Source organism: Nicotiana tomentosiformis, chromosome 4 (genome assembly GCF_000390325.3).
Source record: "Nicotiana tomentosiformis chromosome 4, ASM39032v3, whole genome shotgun sequence".
Taxonomy (NCBI): domain Eukaryota; kingdom Viridiplantae; phylum Streptophyta; class Magnoliopsida; order Solanales; family Solanaceae; genus Nicotiana; species Nicotiana tomentosiformis.
Window position 1 is genome coordinate 52,767,334 of NC_090815.1, and position 22,998 is coordinate 52,790,331.

A 22,998-nucleotide genomic window follows, 5' to 3' on the forward strand; every position below is an offset into this window, starting at 1 on the left:
TCTTAGAGACTAGGTGCCATCACGACCTCCTACGGAGGGAATTTGGGGTCGTGACACATATTGAAGCCGTTTAAGACCCGAGCTGTGGGCACGATTTGATTTTGTAGGCCGAGTTGCTCCACGACCCTCGATCGGATGATATTCGCCGAGCTACCTGAATCCACTAAAACACGCTTAACTTGAACTTTATTTAATAAGATAGAAATTACTAGAGCGTCGTTGTGGGGCTGAGAAATGCCTTGTGCTTCTTCGTTGTTGAATGATAAAGTGCCTTCGGGCACATAATCTCGGGTTCATTTTTCCCTAGTGATTGATACCTTAAGGCGTTTCAATATGGGTCCCTGTGGAATGTCGACCCCACCGACGATCATATGAATGACATGTTGGGGTTCCTCCTGTTCATTTTTCCTGTTGGCATGCATTTCTCTGAAATGATTCTTGGCTCGATCGCTGAGGAACTCTCGAAGGTGTCCCTCATTGAATAGACGGGCTACCTTCTCCCTTAATTGCCTACAATCCTCGGTCTTGTGACCATGCGTGCCATGAGGAAACGACTTCTTTGGAATAGGCTTCGGAGCCGCACTTGGATGAAACGACTTATGTACAAACTTCTTCGAATCCACCCCTTTCAAAATTGGCGGTGCCCCCGGTATCTGATCAACTCGAGAGTTGTATGTCTCCACTTTTTTATCGTTGGCTTCGATTCTCTTCTCCCCTGATTCAATTCTTTTGATGAGCTCCTCGAGCATTTTCATTACCGCAGGATCAATCCCCGATTCGTTACCATTCGACCTTTCCGGTATTGGCTAGGTACGATGAGTAATTTCTGCCTCGACCCTATTCGGAGCTCTATGTTGATTTTGTAACTGAGCAATAGCGGCTTACTGAGCCTGAAGCATCTCGAATATCACTTGGAGACTGACTCCTTCGTCTCCTCTGCCCTGTATTCCTTGGCCACTAGATCGGCCTTCTTTGCGTACACTCCCATCAAGATCTGCGCCTAGGTCCGCGTTTAGAGCAACGTGCGAACTAACATCGACTGGGTTGGCAACCGGTGCTCCCCCGAGATTAGCCTGTGGCACCTCGACTCCTGGAGCAATCACATTTTTGTTTTCACCGTGGAATTCGAGGCCATTGTCACCATGTGTGGATGCGTTTTGTGAGTTTGAGATGTTTTAACCTGAAAGCAAAGATACTTGACAAGAACAAGCGTAAAATAATGTGTTTTACTAGAATCAGTACTGAACAATCACTATTATCCTTAGCTCCACGGTGGGCGCCAAACTGTTTATCCTAAAAATTGAGTAACAATTAAACTTATATTGTGGTTTTAAGGATATGTGATTTAAACCAATACCAATTGATAAAAAATGAATTAAATAGATAAATTGGACAATACAATAAATCAAATCGATCTGCAAACAATGCCTCGACCTCGATTCGAGATAGTCTCGAGGTTAGTTAATAAGAACAGTAGAGGATGGAACAAACAGTAATGAACAATAAGTAAAACAAAGAAAGCAGCGTATGTGTATATTCTTATCAGTGAATAATGATTGTCCTCCTCACAAGTGAATGGGATCCCTCTTTATATAATAGAGAAATCCTAAATAAGGTAAAACTCTAATAACGGAAGTAGATCCTATGATTGTCACTAATAACCTCTTTGATTTGATCTGTTCTGGGATTTTCGCTGTGATCTTCGACCGGTTACTGATATCTCGCCATTCCGTTATTACGCCTTACTCGAAGTCAGTCATGCTTGATCTCGATTGTTGTTGGCCTCGATCTCAATGAACACTTCAATCTCCAGGCTTGATGTTCTATCTTCGAGCTCGAGCTCGATCTATTATGAAGTTACCCTCGAGGCAACTCCCCTGCCAACGAAATCGGGTATGCCCGATTTCGACTGTATACAATATTAGTAGTAAATTAATTAAATTATAAGTTTACAAGTTTGTCTAATCTAAAAGCTATTTTAAAGGTAAAAAAGACGAATGACATTTTGTTAAGGGCCTTCGTACTTTTAATATAGTATAGATTATTTAGGCATTTTTAGACATTTTAACTTACGATTAACCAATAAAATAGTGAGAGAAAATCCAAAAAAAGGACAAAAAAGATAAGGGACTTTCATGGCATATAAGTTTTTTAATCTTGAAATATATATTTATTTTATTTAAAAACAGTTCTCATTTTTTTGTTTAATTATTTAAATTTATTAGTCATATTTTCAATGTATTTTATATTTACTTTATTTTTTTTATAAGCTAATTATTTATAAATATTCTTACATTTATCTCTAACTTATTTTTATTATTTAATAATTAAAGTTTTATTTTGTCTATTAGACTTGAGTTATGTGGCCTTATCCACATTGTGACCTTTTCTTATCATAAAAAAGAAACTTTCTCATCACAATTTAAATAAGTTTTATCATTATCTTTTCTTTGATTTTTTTTTCTTTATTTGAACCTTATTTTTGCTATTATATTATTCAAAATTTAATATTATTACATTATCATGTGGCTTTTCATTTGCTTGTTTGAATTTAGTATCCATTTCTACCACACCCATTCTTATATAATACAAATAAAAATTAAAAATTATTTTAAAATTAACTTTGACTCTATTGCTCATATTCCAAAATATAATTTTCTTATACAACCACAACAAAAATAATAACCCAGTAAAATCCCACCCATAAGCGGTCTAGGGAGGGAGGGTAGTGTGTATGCAGACCTTACCCTACCCCCATGGAGTAGAGAGGTTGTTTCCGATAGACTCTCGGCTCAAGAAAATAAAAAAGACAAAAAAAATAATAGATTAGTACCATCAACAGAAACCATAGAAATAATAGCAGCATTATAAGAACCAAAAAATAGTTGAAAAGCAATAACAATAACCAGCAAATAAGTTCCGGTGCTATGAAAAATGGGAGAATAGTGTGAACACAATATTAACCACTAGCAATCTAAGTCAAACCCTATAAGACTAACCTCACACTCGTAACAAAGTAGAAAAATGCTCAACTACCTCCTAACCTATAACCCTAATGCTCGATCTCCACACCGTCCTATCAAAGGCCATGTCCTCAGAAATCTGAAGCCACGCCATGTCCTGTTTGATCACCTCTCCCCAATACTTCTTAGGCCGCCCTCTAACTCATCTCGTACCCCCCAAAGCCAACCGCTCATACCTTTTTACTGGGGCATCAGGGCTTCTCCTTCGCACATGCCCAAACCATCTAAGCCTCGCTTCTCGCATCTTGTCATCTATAGGAACCACGCCCACCTTCTCCTGAATATCTTCATTCCTAATCTTATCCATCCTAGTGTGCCCGCACATCCACCTCAACATACCCATTTCTATTACTTTCATCTTATGTATATGTGAGTTCTTAATCAACCAACACTCTATCCCATACAACATGGCCGGTCTAACTACCACTCTATAAAACTTACCTTTGAGTATCAATGGCACTTTTTTGTCACATAGGACTCCAGATGCTAGCCTCCATTTCATCCAACCCACCCATGTACGGTGTGTGACATCCTCGTCGATCTCCTCGTCCTCCTGGATAACAGACCCAAGGTACTAGAAACTGCTTCTCTTGGGGATGACCTATATCCAAGCCTCACGTCCATGCCCACTTCCCTCAACTTAGCACTGAACTTGCACTCCAAGTATTCTTTCTTAGTCTTGCTCAACTTGAAACCCTTAGACTGAAGGGCATGTCTCCAAACCTCTAGCCTCTCATTAACACCGCCTTGCATGTCATCAATCAGAACTATGTCATCAGTGAATAACATACACCATTGCACCTCCCGACCCTTGAATATGTCGTGTCAATGCATCCATCACTAGGGCAAATAAAAACGGACTGAGCGCAGATCCTTGATGTAAACCCATAACAACTGGGAAATGTTCCGAGTCGCCTCCCACTGTCTGTAATGACCCGACTTGTCATTTCAAGAATTTAAGTCCCGTTTGGCGATATAAGGCCCGAAGCAGCTTCATATTATGCGTATTGACTTGCATGCGTGGTTGAATTCAGTTACCGGATGATTCAAATTGATTTGGGACACTTGGTCCCTAAAAAGGAAGCTTAAGTCTTATGATTTTGACCGTAGTCGGAACTGTGTGAAGACAACTCCAGAATGGAGTTCCGTCGGTTCCGTTAGCTCCGTATGATGATTTTGGACTTAGGAGCGTGTCCAGAAAATTATTTGGAGGTCCGTAGTGGAATTAAGCTTGAAATAGCGAAACTCAAAATTTTGGAAAGTTTGACCGGGGGTTGAATTTTTGATATCAGGGTCGAAATGCGATTCTGAGAGTTGGAACAGCTCCTTTATGTTAATTGAGACATCCCTGCAAAATTTGACGTCATACTGGGTTGTTTTGATAGGTTTCGGCACGAGTTTTAGAAGTTGGAAGTTTTGTAAGTTCATAAGTTCGATTCATGGTACGATTTGTATTTTCGGCATTATTTGATGTGATTTGAGACTTCGAGCAAGTCAGTATTAGGTTGTGGAACTTGTTGGTATGTTTAGACGGGGCCTCGGGTGTGTTTCGGATGGGCTACCGACCATTTCCTTCTATTTTTGAACTGTTGTTTCTGTTTTCTGGTGTTCTTCTTCGCGTTCGAGAAGAGCATCTCGCATTCACGAAGGTTTGTCTTTTCCTCCATAGCGTTCGTGATTAGACACTCGCGTTCGCGATGCTCTTCATGGCAGCCTCATGTTTCTTCTTCGCGTTCGCGAAGAGCATCTCGCGTTCGCGAAGGTTTCGTCCCTTGTGCTTCGCGTTCGCACTCCTTCCCTCGCGTTCGTGAAGGTTTTTTTTCTGGAAAGCCTTACTTTCCTTCTTCACGAACGCGAGCCTCTCTCCGCGTTCACGATGCTTTCAGACTTGGGAAGATTATAAGTTTTCCAAATCGAGGATTACGCCATTTTTATCACATTTTGACTTGTAGAGCTCGGTTTTGAGTGATTCCTTGTGGGTTTTTCAAGAAAATCGATTAGGTAAGTGTTCTTCACCTAGAATATATTTATTTCCATGATCCTATATTTATTTTTATCATTTAAATTGTATTTTGAGTTGAGGAAAAGGGTGGTTTTTGAAGAAAATTTTCAAAACGAAAAATCACGATTTGAGGGACGAAATGGTATCGGAATTTAATTAAATTGGTATGGTTGAACTTGTATCGGAATGGGTGTTCGGGTTTCATGAAAATTATATCGGGTTCCGAGAGGCGAGCCCCACATTCACTTTTGTTGACTTTTTGGAATAAATTTTTAAGTCGACGCATTATTATCCAGAATTATTTCTGATCAATTTTAATGAAGTTATACAATTAATTTGGATAGATTTGAGCTGTTCGGAGGTCAATTGAAGCAAGAAGGCTATTTTGGAATATTAGCCTAACTTCAAAAAGGTAAGTGTCTTGCTTAACCTCGAGTGAAGGAATTACCCCTTAGGCATCGAGTCTTATGTGCCATTTGTGAAATGTGAAAACCCATGTACGCGAGGTGACGAGTACGTACTCGGCTTATATGTGTAAATTTTATTGATTTAAAGTCTTGAGCATATTGTGTGGTAAATTGGGTAATTGTTGGTATATATTTAATCATCTATTTGTCGTGCCTAAATCCTTGTTGTTGTTGAATCTGTTGTTATATGACAATTTGATGTGATTGTTGCTTGATTATTTATGTAATTTCATGAATTTGTTGGTTTGATAATTATTGGAATTGAATTTCATTATGGAATATCCCTCTGCAAATAATTAATTAAATGAGCTTAAGAAGAGGTGTTTATATAATTATTGAAAATTTAAATTTAATGAAGACTTTACTTTATGTTGAGTAATTTCGATTTTTATTGATTGTTTTTGGGTATTGTACACATTGTGTGGAGCTTTTGGGCTATTTGTTGTGAAATTAATTGATTTTGTTATATCTTTGGAGTTTGGTTGTGACCAATGGGCAAATTGTGATATGAATTGATTATATTATGTTGCCGTATTAATTTCCCGTGTAAATTGTCGTATTGTGTGAGTTATTATTTTGGGAAGATAAGGGTGGCATTTCACCGTTGATATTATGTGGGTATAAGGGTGGCATTTCACTGTTGTTGTGTTTATTGGAATATTGTCTGGGCGGAGCGATAAGGGTGGCTATAGGAGCGATAAGGGTGACAATAGGAGCAATAAGGGTGGCTATTGATATTGTCTGGGCGGAGCGATAAGGGTGACTATAGGAGTGATAAGGGTGGCAATAGGAGCGATAAGGGTGACTATTGTCAGGGACGACATGTGGTGATGTGGGGTTGTGGTGTTGATGATTTTCATGAGATGTTGTGATTTTCTTGTGTTTATTTTTATACCTTGTGCAATTTGTCTTATTATTGGTAAATTGATAACAATCTGATTTATGTTGAAATTGAGAGCCTGTGGCTATTGCCAGGCGAATTATAAATTGAAATGTGGGCACGAGGTGCCGTGAGTAAATAATGAGGATATTTGGCACGTGAATTGTCCGTGCAGTTGTGATATGAAATGTGGGCACGAGGTGTTGTGATGAAATGATAATGATAATTGGCACATGAATTGTCCGTGCAGTTGTGATATGAAATGAGGGCACGAGATGCCGGGAAAATATGATGATTTAATTATGGGCACGAGGTGCCGTGGAAACATGAAAAATGGGCTGAGACCCGTGTTTATGAAAAATATGAAAATGGGCTGAGACTCGTATTTTTATGATTTTGAAATGAGGTATCATATGGTGACTCTTTAATTGAAAGAATTATATTCAAAATATTTATTTGGAAGGATTTTTATTCAAAAAGAATTATATGAAAGAATTGTATTTGAAAGATATTTATTCGACGAAATTATATTTGAAAAAGAAGTTTTATTCGTAAGAATTATATGTGAAAGATATTTAATTAAAGAACTTGATTTAACTGGGTGTAATTATATTTATTAATTGTTGAGCGATATTAAATGGTGATTTTATTATCTTATTGTGCATATCATTGGTTGTTTGATATTGCCTTGATGTTATTTGTTTCCTATTATTTTGTATATTATATTGCACATGTTATTAGACTAGTGAGTGTCTTGACTGTACCTCGTCTCTACTCCATTGAGGTTAGTCTTGATACTTACTGGGTACCGACCGTGGTGTACTCATACTACACTTCTGCACATTTTTGTGCAGAGCCAGGTATTGGAGATATCAGACTTGAGCAGAGTTAAAGCGGGATCGTAAGGATTCAAGGTAGAGCTGCTTAGTCGTTACAGTCCCTTGGAGTCTTTTTATTTCATTATACTGTTAATTTGTAATCAAACAGTATTGTATATTTGGTCCTCGTGATCATTCCATATATTCAGCTAGAGTTCACGACTCAGTACTACCAGTCTTGGGTGGTAGTTGTATTCATACTTGTTTCCGCTGTCAGTTTTGATTACCTATTTAATTCAAAAACAAAATAGCTTCAAAATGTAATTGAAATTGGCTTACCTAGTCTTAGAAACTAGGTGCCATCACGACGTCTGTGGCAGGATTTTGGGTCGTGACAAGTTGGTATCAGAGCTCTAGGTTCATAGGTTCTACGAGTCACAAATGAGTCTAGTAGAGTCTTGCGAATCGGTACGGAGACGTCTGTACTTATCTTCGAGAGGCTACAGAAATGTTAAGAAATTTCCATTTCTTTCATTCTCGTCGTGCAGAATTTGTTGAATTTGGAATTTGAACCTTTGTATCTCCATTCTCTCACATATGGTGAGGACACGTGCGGCTGGGTTAGCTGAGCAGGCATCCGCACATACTACTAGGGCTGCAAGAGGCTGGGGCCGAGGTAGAGGTCGAGGAAGGGCACGTGCTGCGACTAGAGCACCTGTCAAAACAACAGTTGAGGAGCCACTAGTAGCTCCAGTTGGGGGACGGGTACCAGAAACACCTGTTGTTACCCTTGGACTACAGGAGACCCTAGCACAGTTCCTGAGTATGTTTGGTACATTAACTCCGGCGGGATTGATCTCTGTTGCACCAAATATTTCGCAGATTGGGGGAGTAGCTCAGACTCCTACCACAACTCCAGAGTAGCAGGTTCACGTTGGTTAGGTTCCGGGTGTAGTACCGGTACAACCTGTTATTCCGGTTCGGCCTGAGGTCAGGCCCGAGGCATCAACTTTCAGTGGCACAACTACAGAGGATGCCCAAGGATTTCTGGAAAGTTGTCACCGTATTCTCCACACCATGGGTATTGTGGATGTGGGCAGAGTTTCCTTTACTACATTTCAACTGTCATGCGCAGCGTATCGGTGGTGGCAAATCTATGAAGAAGGTAGACCAGCCAATGCAACACCACCAACTTGGACTCAATTTTCGAAAATATTCTTGAAAGAGTTTGTTCTCCAGACTCTCCGAGATGTGTGGCGCACAGAGTTTGAACGGTTGTATCAGGGCACTATGACAGTGTCAGAATATGCTATCAGGTTCAGTGAGTTAGCCCGTCATGCACCTATCTTAGTTCCTACAATCAGAGAATGGGTTCGTAGATTCATTGAGGGGCTCGATTATGATATTAAAATATGCATGGCTAGAGAGATGCAAACTGATGCTCCATTTCAACAAGTAGTGGAGATTGCAAGGAAGATTGAGGGTATTTTAGGCGAGGAAATGGAGTCTAAGGAGGCCAAAAGGTCTCGAAGATCTTGAGGATTCAGTGGATTTTACTCTTCAGCTAGAACCCATTATAGCGGAGACTCGAGCAGTCGGTCAGCTCAGTCCACACATTAGATTACTCGGGGTGCTCCAGTTTATAGTGCACCACCGACACGAGATTCTTACAGTGGTTATTCCAGTTATCCAGCACAGACTCAGTACGAGCAGTCGTGACCTCAGAGGGGTTGTTATGAGTGTGGTGATACTAGGCATATCATGAGAGATTGTCCTAGACTTGGGAGGGGTGGATTTCATCAGAGCACTCCAGCTACAAGCTTTATTCCAGTTAATACTCCATGTGTACAGACAGCTAGAGGTGGAGGACATGCGGGTAGTGGGCACCTAAGAGGTGGAGGCCCGAACCGTTGATATAATCACTATGATTTGGCTGACGTCAATACACCAGATGGTGTCGTTAATGTGCAAAATACTTGTGATTCGGAGTTGAGGACGAGATCCTCGCATTTTTTTTTACATGATGTGAAATATTTAAACTAGGCTACAAGCAGTGGTTGAAGTTATATAAGGACGAGGTCCTTATGGTGAAATATTTAAGAGTTTAAAATTCTCCCTTTGTGAAATGTAATTTGTACAATAATATTAATAGGGAGTCATGCCCGTTAGGCGTATTTGATAATTCTTGTATATTTTCTGTGTATATGCAGCCATTTCCACGCTGTAAACATTGAGTTTTAGCCTATGAGGTGAGTGCCCATGTGGCGTTAAATGTGACTCATTAATCCGAGTAAGTAATCATGAGGTCTTCACGCCTCACGTTCTGTTGTCAGTGTTGTGAAAATTCGAAATTAGGTGATGGTTAATATGAGATTAATTGATAATGCTGGAATTAATTATGAACAACTTTTAAGACCAGAGATGTGGTGATAAGCATACATATGATGTGCTTCATGTCCTGATATCATTATGACAATGCAATGCTGAGATTAATGTTATTGATATGTACCTTGTGGTATTTTGTTGGGTTGCGGATGTGTTGTAAAAGTTATTTTGGTGTTACTCTGGAAGGTGGTTAGGCCTTATTACAGGGGAGACTCTGCCAAAATTTCTGAAAAATTTGGGAGTTAGTAAAAATTTGGGGGATTGGGACGTGCAAAAAAAGAGACAAATTATGTTATGTGTTTGAGGGTGAATGATCCTAAGCGAGGAAGAATGAAACACCCCAGAAATTTTTTGAAGTACTTCAACACTATCAAGAAAGTTGATGTGTGAATAGGCACGAGTTTCTATAGCCTGTTGAGACTAATACCGTGCGTCGAAGTAAAAATCAGGCATTTTGGAAATGATTGGAGAGTAAGGGATTTTTTCTCTAAAGCTTATAAGAATGGAAAAAAGAAATAATCTCAATCGAGATGGTGTTGTCGGACCCGTGTTAAATTACAGGAATGTAGAATCGCCCACAAGTATGTGTGCAAGAATATACTCAGTAATTTAAAGTCCTCAGAAAGATTCTTAGCACGTTCGAGGACGAATGTTTATTTAAGAGGTGAAGAATGTAACGACCCGACTTGTCGTTTCAAGAATTTAAGTCCCGTTCAGCGGCATAAGTCCCGGAGCAACTTTGTATTATACGTATTGACTTGCGTACGTGGTTGAATTCAGTTACCGGATGATTCAAAGTGATTTGGGACACTTGATCCCTAAAAAGGAAGCTTAAGTCTTAGGATTTTGATCGTAGTCGGAACTATGTGAAGATGACTCCGGAATGGAGTTCCGTCGGTTCCGTTAGCTCTGTACGATGATTTTGGACTTAGGAGCGTGTCCGAAAAATTATTAGGAGGTCCGTAGTCGAATTGAACTTGAAATGGCGAAACTCAAAATTTTGATATTGGGGTTGGAATGCGATTCCGAGAGTCGGAACAACTCCGTTATGTTATTTGAGACGTGACTGCAAAATTTGACGTTATTCCGGGTTGCTTTGATAGGTTTCAGCACGAGTTTTAGAAGTTGAAAGATTTGGAAGTTCATAAGTTCGATTCGTGGAGCGATTTGTATTTTTGGCGTTATTTGATGTGATTTGAGACCTTGAGCGAGTCCGTGTTAGGTTGTGGAACTTGTTGGTTTGTTTAGACGGGGTTGTAGTTGTGCCATTGAAAGTTGGTGTGTTTCGGATGGGCTACGGACCATTTCCTTCTATTTTTGAACTGTTGTTTCTGTTTTCTGGTGCTCTTCTTCGCGTTCGCGAAGATCACCTCGTGTTCGCGAAGTGTTACTGCTGACCACCTTATATTTCTTCTTCGCGTTCGCGAAGAGCATCTCGCATTCACGAAGGTTTGTCTTTTCCTCCATAGCGTTCGTGATTAGACACTCGCGTTCGCGATGCTCTTCATGGCAGCCTCATGTTTCTTCTTCGCGTTCGCGAAGAGCATCTCGCGTTCGCGAAGGTTCCATCCCTTGTGCTTCGCGTTCGCACTCCTTCCCTCGCATTCACGAAGGGTTTTTTTCTGGAAAGCCTTACTTTCCTTCTTCACGAACGCGAGCCTCTCTCCGCATTCGCAATGCTTTCAGACCTGGGCAGATTATAAGTTTTCCAAATCGAGGATTACGCTATTTTTATCACATTTTGACTTGTAGAGCTCGGTTTTGAGCGATTCCTTGTGGCTTTAAAAGCAAATCGATTAGGTAAGTGTTCTTCACCTAGAATCTATTTATTTCCATGATCCTATATTTATTTTTATCATTTAAATTGTATTTTGAGTTGAGGAAAAGGGTGGTTTTTGAAGAAAAGTTGCAAAACGAAAAATCACGATTTGAGGGACGAAATGGTATAGGAATTTGATAAAATTGGTATGGTTGAACTTGTATCGGAATGGGTGTTCGGGTTTCATGAAAATTATATCGGGTTCCGAGAGGCGAGCCCCACATTCACTTTTGTTGACTTTTTGGAATAAATTTTTAAGTCGGCGTATTATTATCCGAAATTATTTCCGATCAATTTTAATGAAGTTATACAATTAATTTGGATAGATTTGAGCTTTCCGGAGGTCAATTCAAGAAAGAAAGCTATTTTGAAATATCGTCCTAACTTCAAAAAGGTAAGTGTCTTGCTTAACCTCGAGTGGGGGAATTACCCTTTAGGCATCGAGTCTTATGTGCCATTTGTGAAATGTGAAAAGCCGTGTAAATTGGGTAATTGTTGGTATATATTTAATCATCTATCTGTCGTGCCTAAATCTTTGTTGTTGTTGAATCTGTTGTTATATGATAATTTGATGTGATTGTTACTTGATTATTTATGTAATTCCGTGAATTTGTTGGTTTGATAATTATTGGAATTGAATTTCATTATGGATTTTTCCTCTGCAAATAATTAATTAAATGAGCTTAAGAAGAGGTTTTTATATAATTATTGAAAATTTGAATTTAATGAAGGCTTTACTTTATGTTGAGTAATTTCGATCTCTATTGGTTGTTTTTGGGTATTGTACATATTGTGTGGAGCTTTTGGGCTATTTGTTGTGAAATTAATTGATTTTGTTATATCTTTGAAATTTGGTTGTGGCCATTGGGCAAATTGTGATATGAATTGATTTTATTATGTTGTCGTATTAATTTTTCGTGTAAATTGTCGTGTTGTGTGAGTTATTATTTTGGGGAGATAAGGGTGACATTTCACCGTTGATATTATGTAGGTATAAGGGTGGCATTTCACTGTTGTTGTGTTTGTTGGAATATTGTCTGGGCGGAGCAATAAGGGTGGCTATAGGAGCGATAAGGGTGGCAATAGGAGCGATAAGTGTGGCTATTGATATTGTCTGGGCGGAGCGATAAGGGTGGCTATTGTCAGGGATGACATGTGGTGATGTGGGGTTGTGGTATTGATGATTTTCATGAGATGTTGTGATTTTATTATGTTTATTTTTATACCTTATGTAATTTGTCTTGTTGTTGGTAAATTGATAACAATCTGATTTATGTTGAAATTGAGAGCCTGTGGCTATTGCCAGGCGAATTATAAATTGAAATATGGGCACGAGGTGCCGTGAGTAAATAATGAGGATATTTGGCACGTGAATTGTCCGTGCAATTGTGATATGAAATGTGGGCACGAGGTGCTGTGATGAAATGATAATGATAATTGACACGTGAATTGTCCGTGCAATTGTGATATGAAATGATGACACGAGATGCCGGGGAAATATGATGATTTATTTATGGGCACGAGGTGTCGGAGAAACATGAAAAATGGGCTGAGACCCGTGTTTACGAAAAATATGAAAATGGGCTGAGACTCATATTTTTATGATTTTGAAATGAGGTGTCACATGATGACTCTTTAATTGAAAGAATTGTATTTAAAAGATATTTATTCGACGAAATTATATTTGAAAAAGTTTTATTCGTAAGAATTATATGTTAAAGATACTTACTTGATTTATCTGGGTGTAATTGTATTTATTAATTGTTGAGCGATATTAAATGGTGATTTTATTGTCTTACTGTGCATATCATTGGTTGTTTGATGTTGCCTTGATGTTATTTGTTTCCTATTATTTTGTATATTATATTGCACAGGTTATTAGACTAGTGAGTGTCTTGACTGTACCTCGTCTCTACTCCATTGAGGTTAGTCTTGATACTTACTGGGTACCGATCATGGTGTACTCATACTATACTTCTGCACATTTTTGTGCAGAGCCAGGTATTTGAGATATCAGACTTGAGCAGAGTTAAAGCGGGATCGTAAGGATTTAAGGTAGAGCTGCTTAGTCGTCGCAGTCCCTTGGAGTCTTTTTATTTCATTGTACTGTTAATTTGTAATCAAACAGTATTGTATATTCGGTCCTCGTGAGCATTCCATGTATTCGGTTAGAGTTTGTGACTCAATACTACCAGTCTTGGGTGGTAGTTGTATTCATACTTGTTTCCACTGTCAGTTTTGATTACCTATTTAATTAAAAAAAAGGCTTCAAAATGTAATTGAAATCGGCTTACTTAGTCTTAGAGACTAGGTGCCATCACGACGCCTGTGGCGGGATTTTGAGTCGTGACACTGTCCTAACCCGAGTCGTAGCTCCCTCACACATGTCCTTGATCGCTCTAATGTAAGCTACTGGCACACCTTTTACCTCCAGGCATCTCTAGAGAACCTCCCTAGGGACCTTGTCATATGCTTTCTCCAGGTCAATAAACACCATGTGCAGATCTTTCTTCCTATCCCTGTATTATTTCACCAACCTCCTAATAAGATGAATAGCTTTCGTGGTCGAACGACCCGGCATGAACCGGAACTAGTTGTCGGATATAGACACCGTCCTCCTCACCCTCATTTCCACCACCCTCTCCCAAACTTTTATGGTATGGCTTATTAACTTGATACCCCTATAGTTATTACAACTCTGGATATCATCTTTGTTCTTGTACAACGGTACCACCGTACTCCACCTTCACTCATCCGTCATCTTCTTTATCCTGAAAATAACATTAAACAGCCCAGTCAGCCACTCCAAGCTTGCTTTACCCATACACCTCTAAATTTCTACGGAATTTCATCTTGCCCGGTTGCTCTGCCCCTACTCTTATTACGCATAGCCTCCACGACCTCCTCAACCTTAATGCGCCTACAATACCTAAAGTATCGGTGACTCTCCAAATGCCCCAAGTCACCTAGCACAATATCCCGCTCCCCCTCTTCATTTAGAAGTCTATGAAAGTAAGTATGTCTTCTCCGCTTAATCTGAGCCTCCTCCATCAATACTCTACCGTTCTCGTCTTATCATATTACAATATATATATATATATATATATATATATATATATCAATTCAAATTCCAATATGTTTATCCTTCTATTTTCTAAATTGAACCGCATTTTACAAAAAAAATATGTTATGCTTTCTAACCTAAACTACTGCACTCAATTCATATATCAATTATAAAAAATATTTTCTTAAATGTTTGAACACATTATATCTAATTGTTGTAATAGTATTTCTGCTATCATTTTATTTCTCTACGTAATATTTCGAAAATTTTAAAATTATGAAATAAAATAAAATTGATCATGTTGATAGTAAATAATTATTAAATAGGAGTCTTTATCTTTGGAAAGCTTTCAAAATCTATTTAGTATAAAATTATGAGTCAATCTAAATTGATTTTTTCCATAAACTAAATTTGATCAAATCTAATTTATCTTAATCCTTATTAGATTTGTCTAAATCTATTTAGATTATGTTTTAAAAGTGCCAAATGACATTATTTCAATATGCCACTTGGCTTAACCTCATACTTCACTACCCTCATTTTAATATAACATAGATTTTACTTCACTTTTCCTAATATAGATGAATAGAAAATAATGGAAAACAAGATTGGAAGAATAAGAAAAAAGAAATCTTATTGATAATCATGGCTTTCTTCCGGTAGGCAAGAATGAGATCTTCCAACAGCAGAGAATAATAAGAATATTGACAACTAATAAGTGGGGATTTTGACTACTTATTTGCGCTTTTTGACTTCTGTTTTAGTTCAAAAATGTTTAAAGGTATTCCCAAAAACTGATGAAATATGCTTACTTGGAGGAGTATTGGAAAATGAGCCATTACGATGAAATCAAACTCAAGAGGAGTGCTTTTGAACAAGGACAAAAATCAAGCACAAAAAGCTAAAGTGCGTACCGCAGAATTTTGTGTGCGGCTGCAGAACATGAAGAAGAATTAACATAGCTGCAATGTAAGGTGCGGACCGCACAATAATTGTGCAACCGCAGAAGCCAAGGTTCAGAGAGTTCCAACTCCAAGCCCAGCAAGAACTGTGTGACCGCAGAAGTCAAGATTTAGAGAGTTCCAATATATAATTGTGGGGCCGCAGAACCTCCGAAAGGGTAATTTTATCCGAAAATTCCAGCTTTGTATAAATAGACTACTTTCATGAAATTAGGGCAAGTTTTAAATACCAGAAAGTCTGTAGCCGTTTTTCTTTACTCTTTTAGGCAACTTTAGCTCATCTTGTTGATTTTACATTGGATTTTTATCTATTTATCTTTCAATATGAGTTTTATCATCTTTTCTTCTTTATTTTCTTCATTATCCACTATGAGTAGCTAAATTTCTAGCTAGGGTTGTGACCCAACCCTAGTGTGGGAACCTAATGAGTGTTTGATTTAGGGCTTGTTTATGGTTGGGTGTGTATTATTTTGCCTAGTTCTTTCTATAATTGTAGAATTAATGGTTGCAAACATTGGTTCAAGCCTATTTGATTTGGTCTCTACTTGAGAAAGAGAGACTTAGTCTAGGAAAACTTGGCTAACAAGAGTTTGGGATGAAATCAAGAGATTGATAGTCCCAATTAAAGGGTTGAACCTAGAGATAGTAAAACCGACTTGAGCAATTTGTCAACTATTTAATTCAATACCCATTTAGACTTGAGAAGGCCAAATTGGGAAAATCACTCTCTTGCAGAGAGGTATTGAGTGGGTATTTGAGTGTTGAATTCTATAATACACCCCGACCAACGAAACTCACTCTAAAGCCTACAACCCGTTAGGAAAACACCTAGGTAGAAGCTACAGCCCTAGACCTTTTACACATTTGAAAAATAACAACAAAAACATTCTTCTCTAGTTTCATATTTTTCAATTGCAATCCTTAGTATAATTTTAGAAGTAAAATCAAAACAAAGTTTGTGAAAGTGCAACTTAGACAATTCACGGGCTTAGATCAAACACATACCACTAATCCCATCTACGCTCCCTGTGGATTCGATCTCGACTCCTAGTTGGGTATAATTATTATAATCGACCGCTTCACAACTCCAATTTGAGGTGTGACTTGGGCGAGATTAACAACATATAGTGTTACTTTGTGGATTTCTTGATCATGGTACAAGATATGGTAAGGGAATTTAAATAAGGTATAAACTGTAACTGTTTCGCCTTATTTAATTCTTGCCTGTTACTAACATTTATTACATTGATTACCATTATATAGTAATGGTTTAAGGTAATAACAACCAATTGCGCATAATCACGGATTATGCTGATTTTTTTTCATATTCGTGACTATTAATGAACCTTTCATCTTCTGCCTTTTAGTATCCTTAATTATCCACTCCATGCATGTTTCCTCTTTTCTAGTTAATAGGGACGGTATCCTCGTAGACGATTCTATGGGTATTTACTCATGCCTTTTCTGATCTTCATTCTTCTTTATTACTTCGATTCATATGCCACTTGTCAGCATATTATTTGTCCACATGGCGAACCTATTTTTTCACCAATACAAATTAATGTACCCAAAAATCCTATTGATACTATTAATGACCCAATTGCACTGCTTTATTTTTTTTTCATGTTTTTGAAGAAATCACCAAATGATATGGTGTATAGTTGGATTGGATGGCCAGTGTGTCTAGGATATGGATTACCTAAAGCAAAAAAGTTGGCCAACATGGTCTGTAGAACAAATGTCTTGGAGCTTCAAAAGCTTCAAAATCCTTAGTTAACGCTGTGATAATTGTCTTGAAAACTGCCAACTAATTGTTTGCCAAATTCTACATGAGCATAGCCAAGAACTTGTCACAATCCCAATTTCCCTCCGTAGGATGTCGTGACGGCACTTAATCTCCAATACTAGGTAAACCTAATACTTACTGAATTAATAGCAAAATTCAACCAACAACTATTAAATATGAAATAGAAGTCTCTATACAAAACTTACAATCCCAAAACCGGTAGTACAGTACAGGTACAATATCAGAAGGTGACTCCGAGGCCTGCGAACATGATAACAAGTTTACCTTGAGTCTCCACAGCAAAACCCGAACAACTAGCTATTGATCAACCAACTTCGAAATACCTGGATCTGCACTAAAATGTGCAGAAAGCGTAGCATGAGTATACCATAGCGGTACCCAGTAAGTATCAAAACTAATCTCGGTGGAGTAGTGACGAGGGACAGTCAAGACACCTACTGGACTAAATAACCTGAACAAGTATAAATGTAGAACTAACAAAGGGACAATATCAATATAAAGCTAGTCATGTTGACAATAATAAAACAATGCTTGTAATAGGAAACTAAAGCAACAATTAGCAATGAGGCACACAGGTAACAACGTTGTAGAGTAAGCTGAGCACAGTCTAAGTCCTGTGAGACCAAATAAAGAAAAACAAGTAACAACTCAATAAGAACCACCGCTTTCACACCAGATTTATTCAAGGATTTCCACGAGGTACCAAACCTCTTAATCACAAATCACGGATCACAATTCATGAACCCTAATCACTTGGCATCTTGTGCCCACATTACCATTCATAACTGCACAGACGACTCACGTGCCAAGAGAGTGACAATATCTAATATCCGAACTATTCACGTGCCAACAATAATAATGACTCATGACTGCACGAACAACTCATGTGCCAACAAAATAACTCTCACATGTAAATGGTCAATAACATCAGGATTCCTCTCCTTAAACTGATATGGGTGATTTATTTACGTGTATGCTTGTGCAAGTGTTCTACCACAATTCAAGTCAACAAGTAAGAGTAGAGACAATGAATGGCACATAAGAAACAATCACTCCAAAATGTGCACGGTATAACTCACACAAGGTAGGCACACCACTACACAAATATCAATAATAACAATGCCCCCCAGGCCATCATAAGTCATCACAGATCATTCCTTGACATAGCCCACCTTGTCTCACCACGTGCGCATTAATAAAGTAAATGCACGCCTTCTCTCGCCACACGCGCACAATAATATTTTCACCTTGTCTCGCCACATGTGCAAACCCATATATATAGCCTGCCTTGTCACGCCGCATGTGCAAATATCAATAATAACAACAACACAGACAACTCACGTGCGAACACTCCGACCAACCTCACAACAATATCACATGTTCCAAAACATAACAACACAATTAAATGACTTTCACAACATGTGCCCATATGCCACAGCATTTCCTCAAAACAGTTTCAATACCATAACCATGCATAGCCCTCAGATCAACAACTCTGAGTACAATAACAATAATAACCATAACACGAGAATGCAACAAGTAAATCAACACAAGAACTTCCGAACACAAAGAAACGGAAGAACGAGCTCACAAAGAAAGACACAACAGAGAATAATGGTCTCAACAGGAATAACTCAACAAGGGAGAGATAATGTGTGACAATGATTCCACAAAAGTATAATTCGACGATAAGAGAGATAGCATGAATCAATGACCCCAAATAAGAATACGTCAACAATGAAAGGGATACCAAACTTTAATTAAGGCTAAGCAATTACGGAAGAGATAATAGTAATTTCAATTAAGTAATCAATTACGGAAAGGATACTAATAACTTCAATTAAGATTAGCAATTACGGAAGAGATAATAATAATTTCAATTAGGGTTAAACAATTACGGAAGAGATAATATGACAATAAAAGAGGCAACAACTTCAGTTAAGACACATAAGAGTTTAATTGGCAATAAGGGTAGAACATGAATTAATTAATTTTAAATAAGACACGTAAGGGTGGATTTAGTAAATGGAGGATTTAACATGACAAAACAAGTTCATATCTAATGAACATAAGAACCAAAGAGCCCTAAACGGTCAAATTTCTACACTTAAGCTCGAGTACGTACTCGTCACCTCGCGTACACGGCCTTCACATGACACAATTAGCACAAATGACTCAAATCCTAAAGGGTAGTTCCACCACACAAAGTTAGGCAAGATACTTACCTCAAAGAAGCTAGATCAATACTCAAATTAGCTTTTCCTTTACCAATTCACCTCCGCTCGACTCAATCTAGCCAAAGACGACTTAAATACATCAAACGATGCAAGAGAAAATAATTTTAATTATCAAAGCTATGATCTTTATACAATTTCTAAAAAGTCAATAAAAGTCAACCCCAGACCCCTCCCGGTCAAAACCCGAGTCGAGGGGTAGATTTCGACTACCCATAGCCCAACGAGTTCAAATACGTGATTTGTTTTCAAGTCGGCGTCCAATTCGACTCTCAAATCAAGAAATTTCATAATTTTGAAATTTAGAAAAAAAATTCAATTTTTCACTTTGATTCTCACTATTTTGATGTTAAAACTCAAATATAATCATGAAATATACATAGAAATTGAACAAGGGCACTAACCCAACGATTGTAGATGAAATTTCTCTCTCAAAATCGCCCACCCTCGGACCTAGCGTTCAAAAATATCAAAAAATGAAGCAAAAACCCGAACTACACAGCTGAAAACAAGCTGCAGATGTCGCATTTGTGATCCAGGGTTCGCAATTGATCCAAGGTTCGCAATTGCGAACCCTCGCAAAAGCGAAAAAGCCTTCGTAATTGTGAACAAGAACAAGGCTGGAAAATGTCACAAATGCGATAAAATGTTCGCAAATGCGAACTGGAACAAGGGCAGAAGTCGCAAATGCCATCAAATGTTCGCATTTGCGAGCTCTAGGATACTACACCAGAAACCAACAGTCTTTCCCGACACGCAAATGGGTATAACTCTCTCATACGATGTCCGAATTCGAAGATTCTTTTTGTTATGGCTCCGTAATTACAATACAGATCTAATGCATCAATAAAAACCAAATTTGGAGCTCATTTTCTTAATTTGATATCATTAATGCTCGAAGAAACGACATCGAAACATCAAAACAAGCGCAACACAACATAAACCTATCCGAAACTCACCCAAGTCCCTCGGGATCCCGTACGAACATACCAATAGGTCCCAAAACATAATACGGACCTGCTCGAGGCATTAAATCACTTCCACTACTAAAAAATAGCAAATTTGCGACTGAATAGTTTTGACCAATTCTGTCGGAAACTTTATTAAAAATGCATGTTTATTTTTTTTTAATTTTTGGCTCAAAATTGCAACTGATTTGGTCGCTCAATTATGCGAAAAATACCGCAAAAATATTTTTTATGGTTTGCGACTGAATCAGTCACAAATTTTAAAATTAAAAATAAATAAATAAAAGGTTGCGACCGATTTGGTCGGAATATGCAATTAAAACGAGGTTTGATTGGTCAACGGCATTTGCGACCGAATCGGTCGCAAATCTATTTTTGTAATACACCCTAACCCATTTTTTCTTCTTTTTTCCCTCTCCCCCCCTCTCCTCTTCTTCCCCCACCTATTCTATTTGTTGATTTTATCCGCTAATCTAACCATATTAGGTATGATTTCCCTCTCTCTCACTCCCCCTCTCCCTCACCCGCTCCATTTCCCCCGTCCAGCCGCCCCCCTCCCCCCTCTCCCAAAATTTTTGTTCCTAGGTTGCTTAACTCATTTTTGGTGCAGGAATCCGGCATCTCATCTCCCCTTGGGTGGTGGTTTGACAGCAGATCTGTTCGTTCATTTTCCAGGTTTTTTTGCATTAATTTAGCAAAATAGTATATACAAATTAGCTATATAATTTTTAATATAGTATAGATAAATTATCAATAATTTTTGCAATATAATATGTATATAGTGATGTTAAAAATTTACTTGTTTAGACTAATTAGCTATTTTTGTATTGTTTATATAAATTCTTGTTTAATACTTGTTTATATAATTTCTTGTTAAAAATTCTTGTTAAAATTTTTTGCAATATAATAATTCTTGTTTATATAAAAAACAACTAAAGAAACAACTTAAGTGCTAACATTTTCATGGAATCTTTGACGCCTATTGCGTTTAATGCATTGCCTGATAGAATATGGAAGCCCATCACAGAGGTAAGCTTATTTTTCAAGGAGTTGTGTTCTAGCACCTTGAGGGTGGAGAACCTAACTTACATGAAGAGTAACATTCGTGTAACTTTAAACAAGTTGGCGAAAAATTTCCCTTTTGATTTTTTTGACGTGATGGAACATCTTCCAATTTACCTTGCACAAAAGACATGGCTTGGAGGGCCAGTTCAATGCAGATAGATATCGCTATAAGAGGTGGCACCAGGCCTAATTGGATACGTGAAGATGTTTGGAGTCAGCTCTTGGCAAAGTGGAACACCCTTGAGTGGAAGAAGAAGAGTGAACATGCAAAGTTAAACAGAGCTTCTACTAAGGGTGGAGCATTGCATACTAGAGGTTCTATTAGTTTTGCAGCCCATCGTTTGAGAATGGTAATTTCATTACAAAATATTCTTAGTTTTACAACTATGCAAGTTATATATATATATATATCTAATTACTTCTTAATTTTCAGGAAAAGGAACGTGGGGGAGATGTGACTTATGCTGAGGTCTTTGCGGAGACTCACAAGAAGAAGAAGAAGGACGACACACGAGAAGGATGGGTCGAATCGCATGCTTCAGAGACATTTGTATGATCCCAACACCAACATTATATTATTTTTCCCTCCTGGTTTATTTTATTTATATAACATGTATTATGTTTATTTCAGGACAAGTATCATATTGATCTTGATGCATTGCGACAAACTCACCCTGAAGGAACTCAGCTGGCCTTGGAGGATATGACTGTAATTTGGAACAGGCGGCTGGTGGCGTGAATAAACGTATAAATATTATGTAATTTTCTATTTTGGTATTAGTTTTAAAGTTGCGTGTTTATTTTCTTACTTATTTTATTTTCTTTTCTTTATTTCTCCTGAAAATAATAAATAAAGGTCGAGTCTATGGGATTGGAGTACAGCCATCCTCCAGTCGTCCACCAGCACCACTATTCACTGGGGCATCAGTTTTCCAAGAAGACATGGAAGCTATGCGTCAAAAAGTGAATTAAATGTCGCAAGAATTTCATGCAACTCAGGTTTTGATCCAAAAATTGTTAAAAAAGAAAAGAAAGAAAGGAACTACAATGGATTCTGAATAGGCTATTTGAATATTTTATAGTTGAAGTTAGAGACATTTTGTGATGACCCGATAGTTCATCTTATGATTTAAATCTAATTCTGTAATTTGAAACCTTTAAAACTCATGTGTTTAGCCTTCCTCGATTTGCATGCATAGTCCGGGCGTCTTTCCGAAAAGCTTTTATACTAAAAACTGATAAAAATAAGAAATTTTGCCTAAAAATCTCATTTGAGTTGACTTTGGTCAACATTTTCTATAAACGAATTCGGATTCGTACTCTGATGATCCCGGTGGGTCCGTATCGTGATTTGGGACTTGGGCGTATGTCCAAAATCAAAATCGGAAGTCCCTTGCCCGAGATATCGGACTATGTCAGAATTTGAAAGTTGAAAGCTTAATGGAATTGAAGTGTTTGACCAAAGTTTGACTTTTTGGATAACGGGTCCGTATTTTGGTTCCGA

The 22,998-nt window shown here is 37.9% G+C and overlaps 1 protein-coding gene across 1 annotated transcript; it reads left to right on the forward strand.

Annotated features, from left to right (window-relative positions):
- The first annotated feature begins 21,295 nt into the window (after nucleotides 1–21,295).
- On the forward strand, nucleotides 21,296–22,588 carry LOC104094111 (uncharacterized). The gene is made up of 4 exons (XM_009599973.4): nucleotides 21,296–21,844; nucleotides 21,928–22,044; nucleotides 22,126–22,239; nucleotides 22,351–22,588. The coding sequence occupies exons 1-3, from the start codon at nucleotides 21,623–21,625 to the stop codon at nucleotides 22,231–22,233; spliced, it is 447 nt and encodes a 148-aa protein (XP_009598268.1). The 5' UTR covers nucleotides 21,296–21,622; the 3' UTR covers nucleotides 22,234–22,239; nucleotides 22,351–22,588.
- The last annotated feature ends 410 nt before the right edge of the window (nucleotides 22,589–22,998 follow it).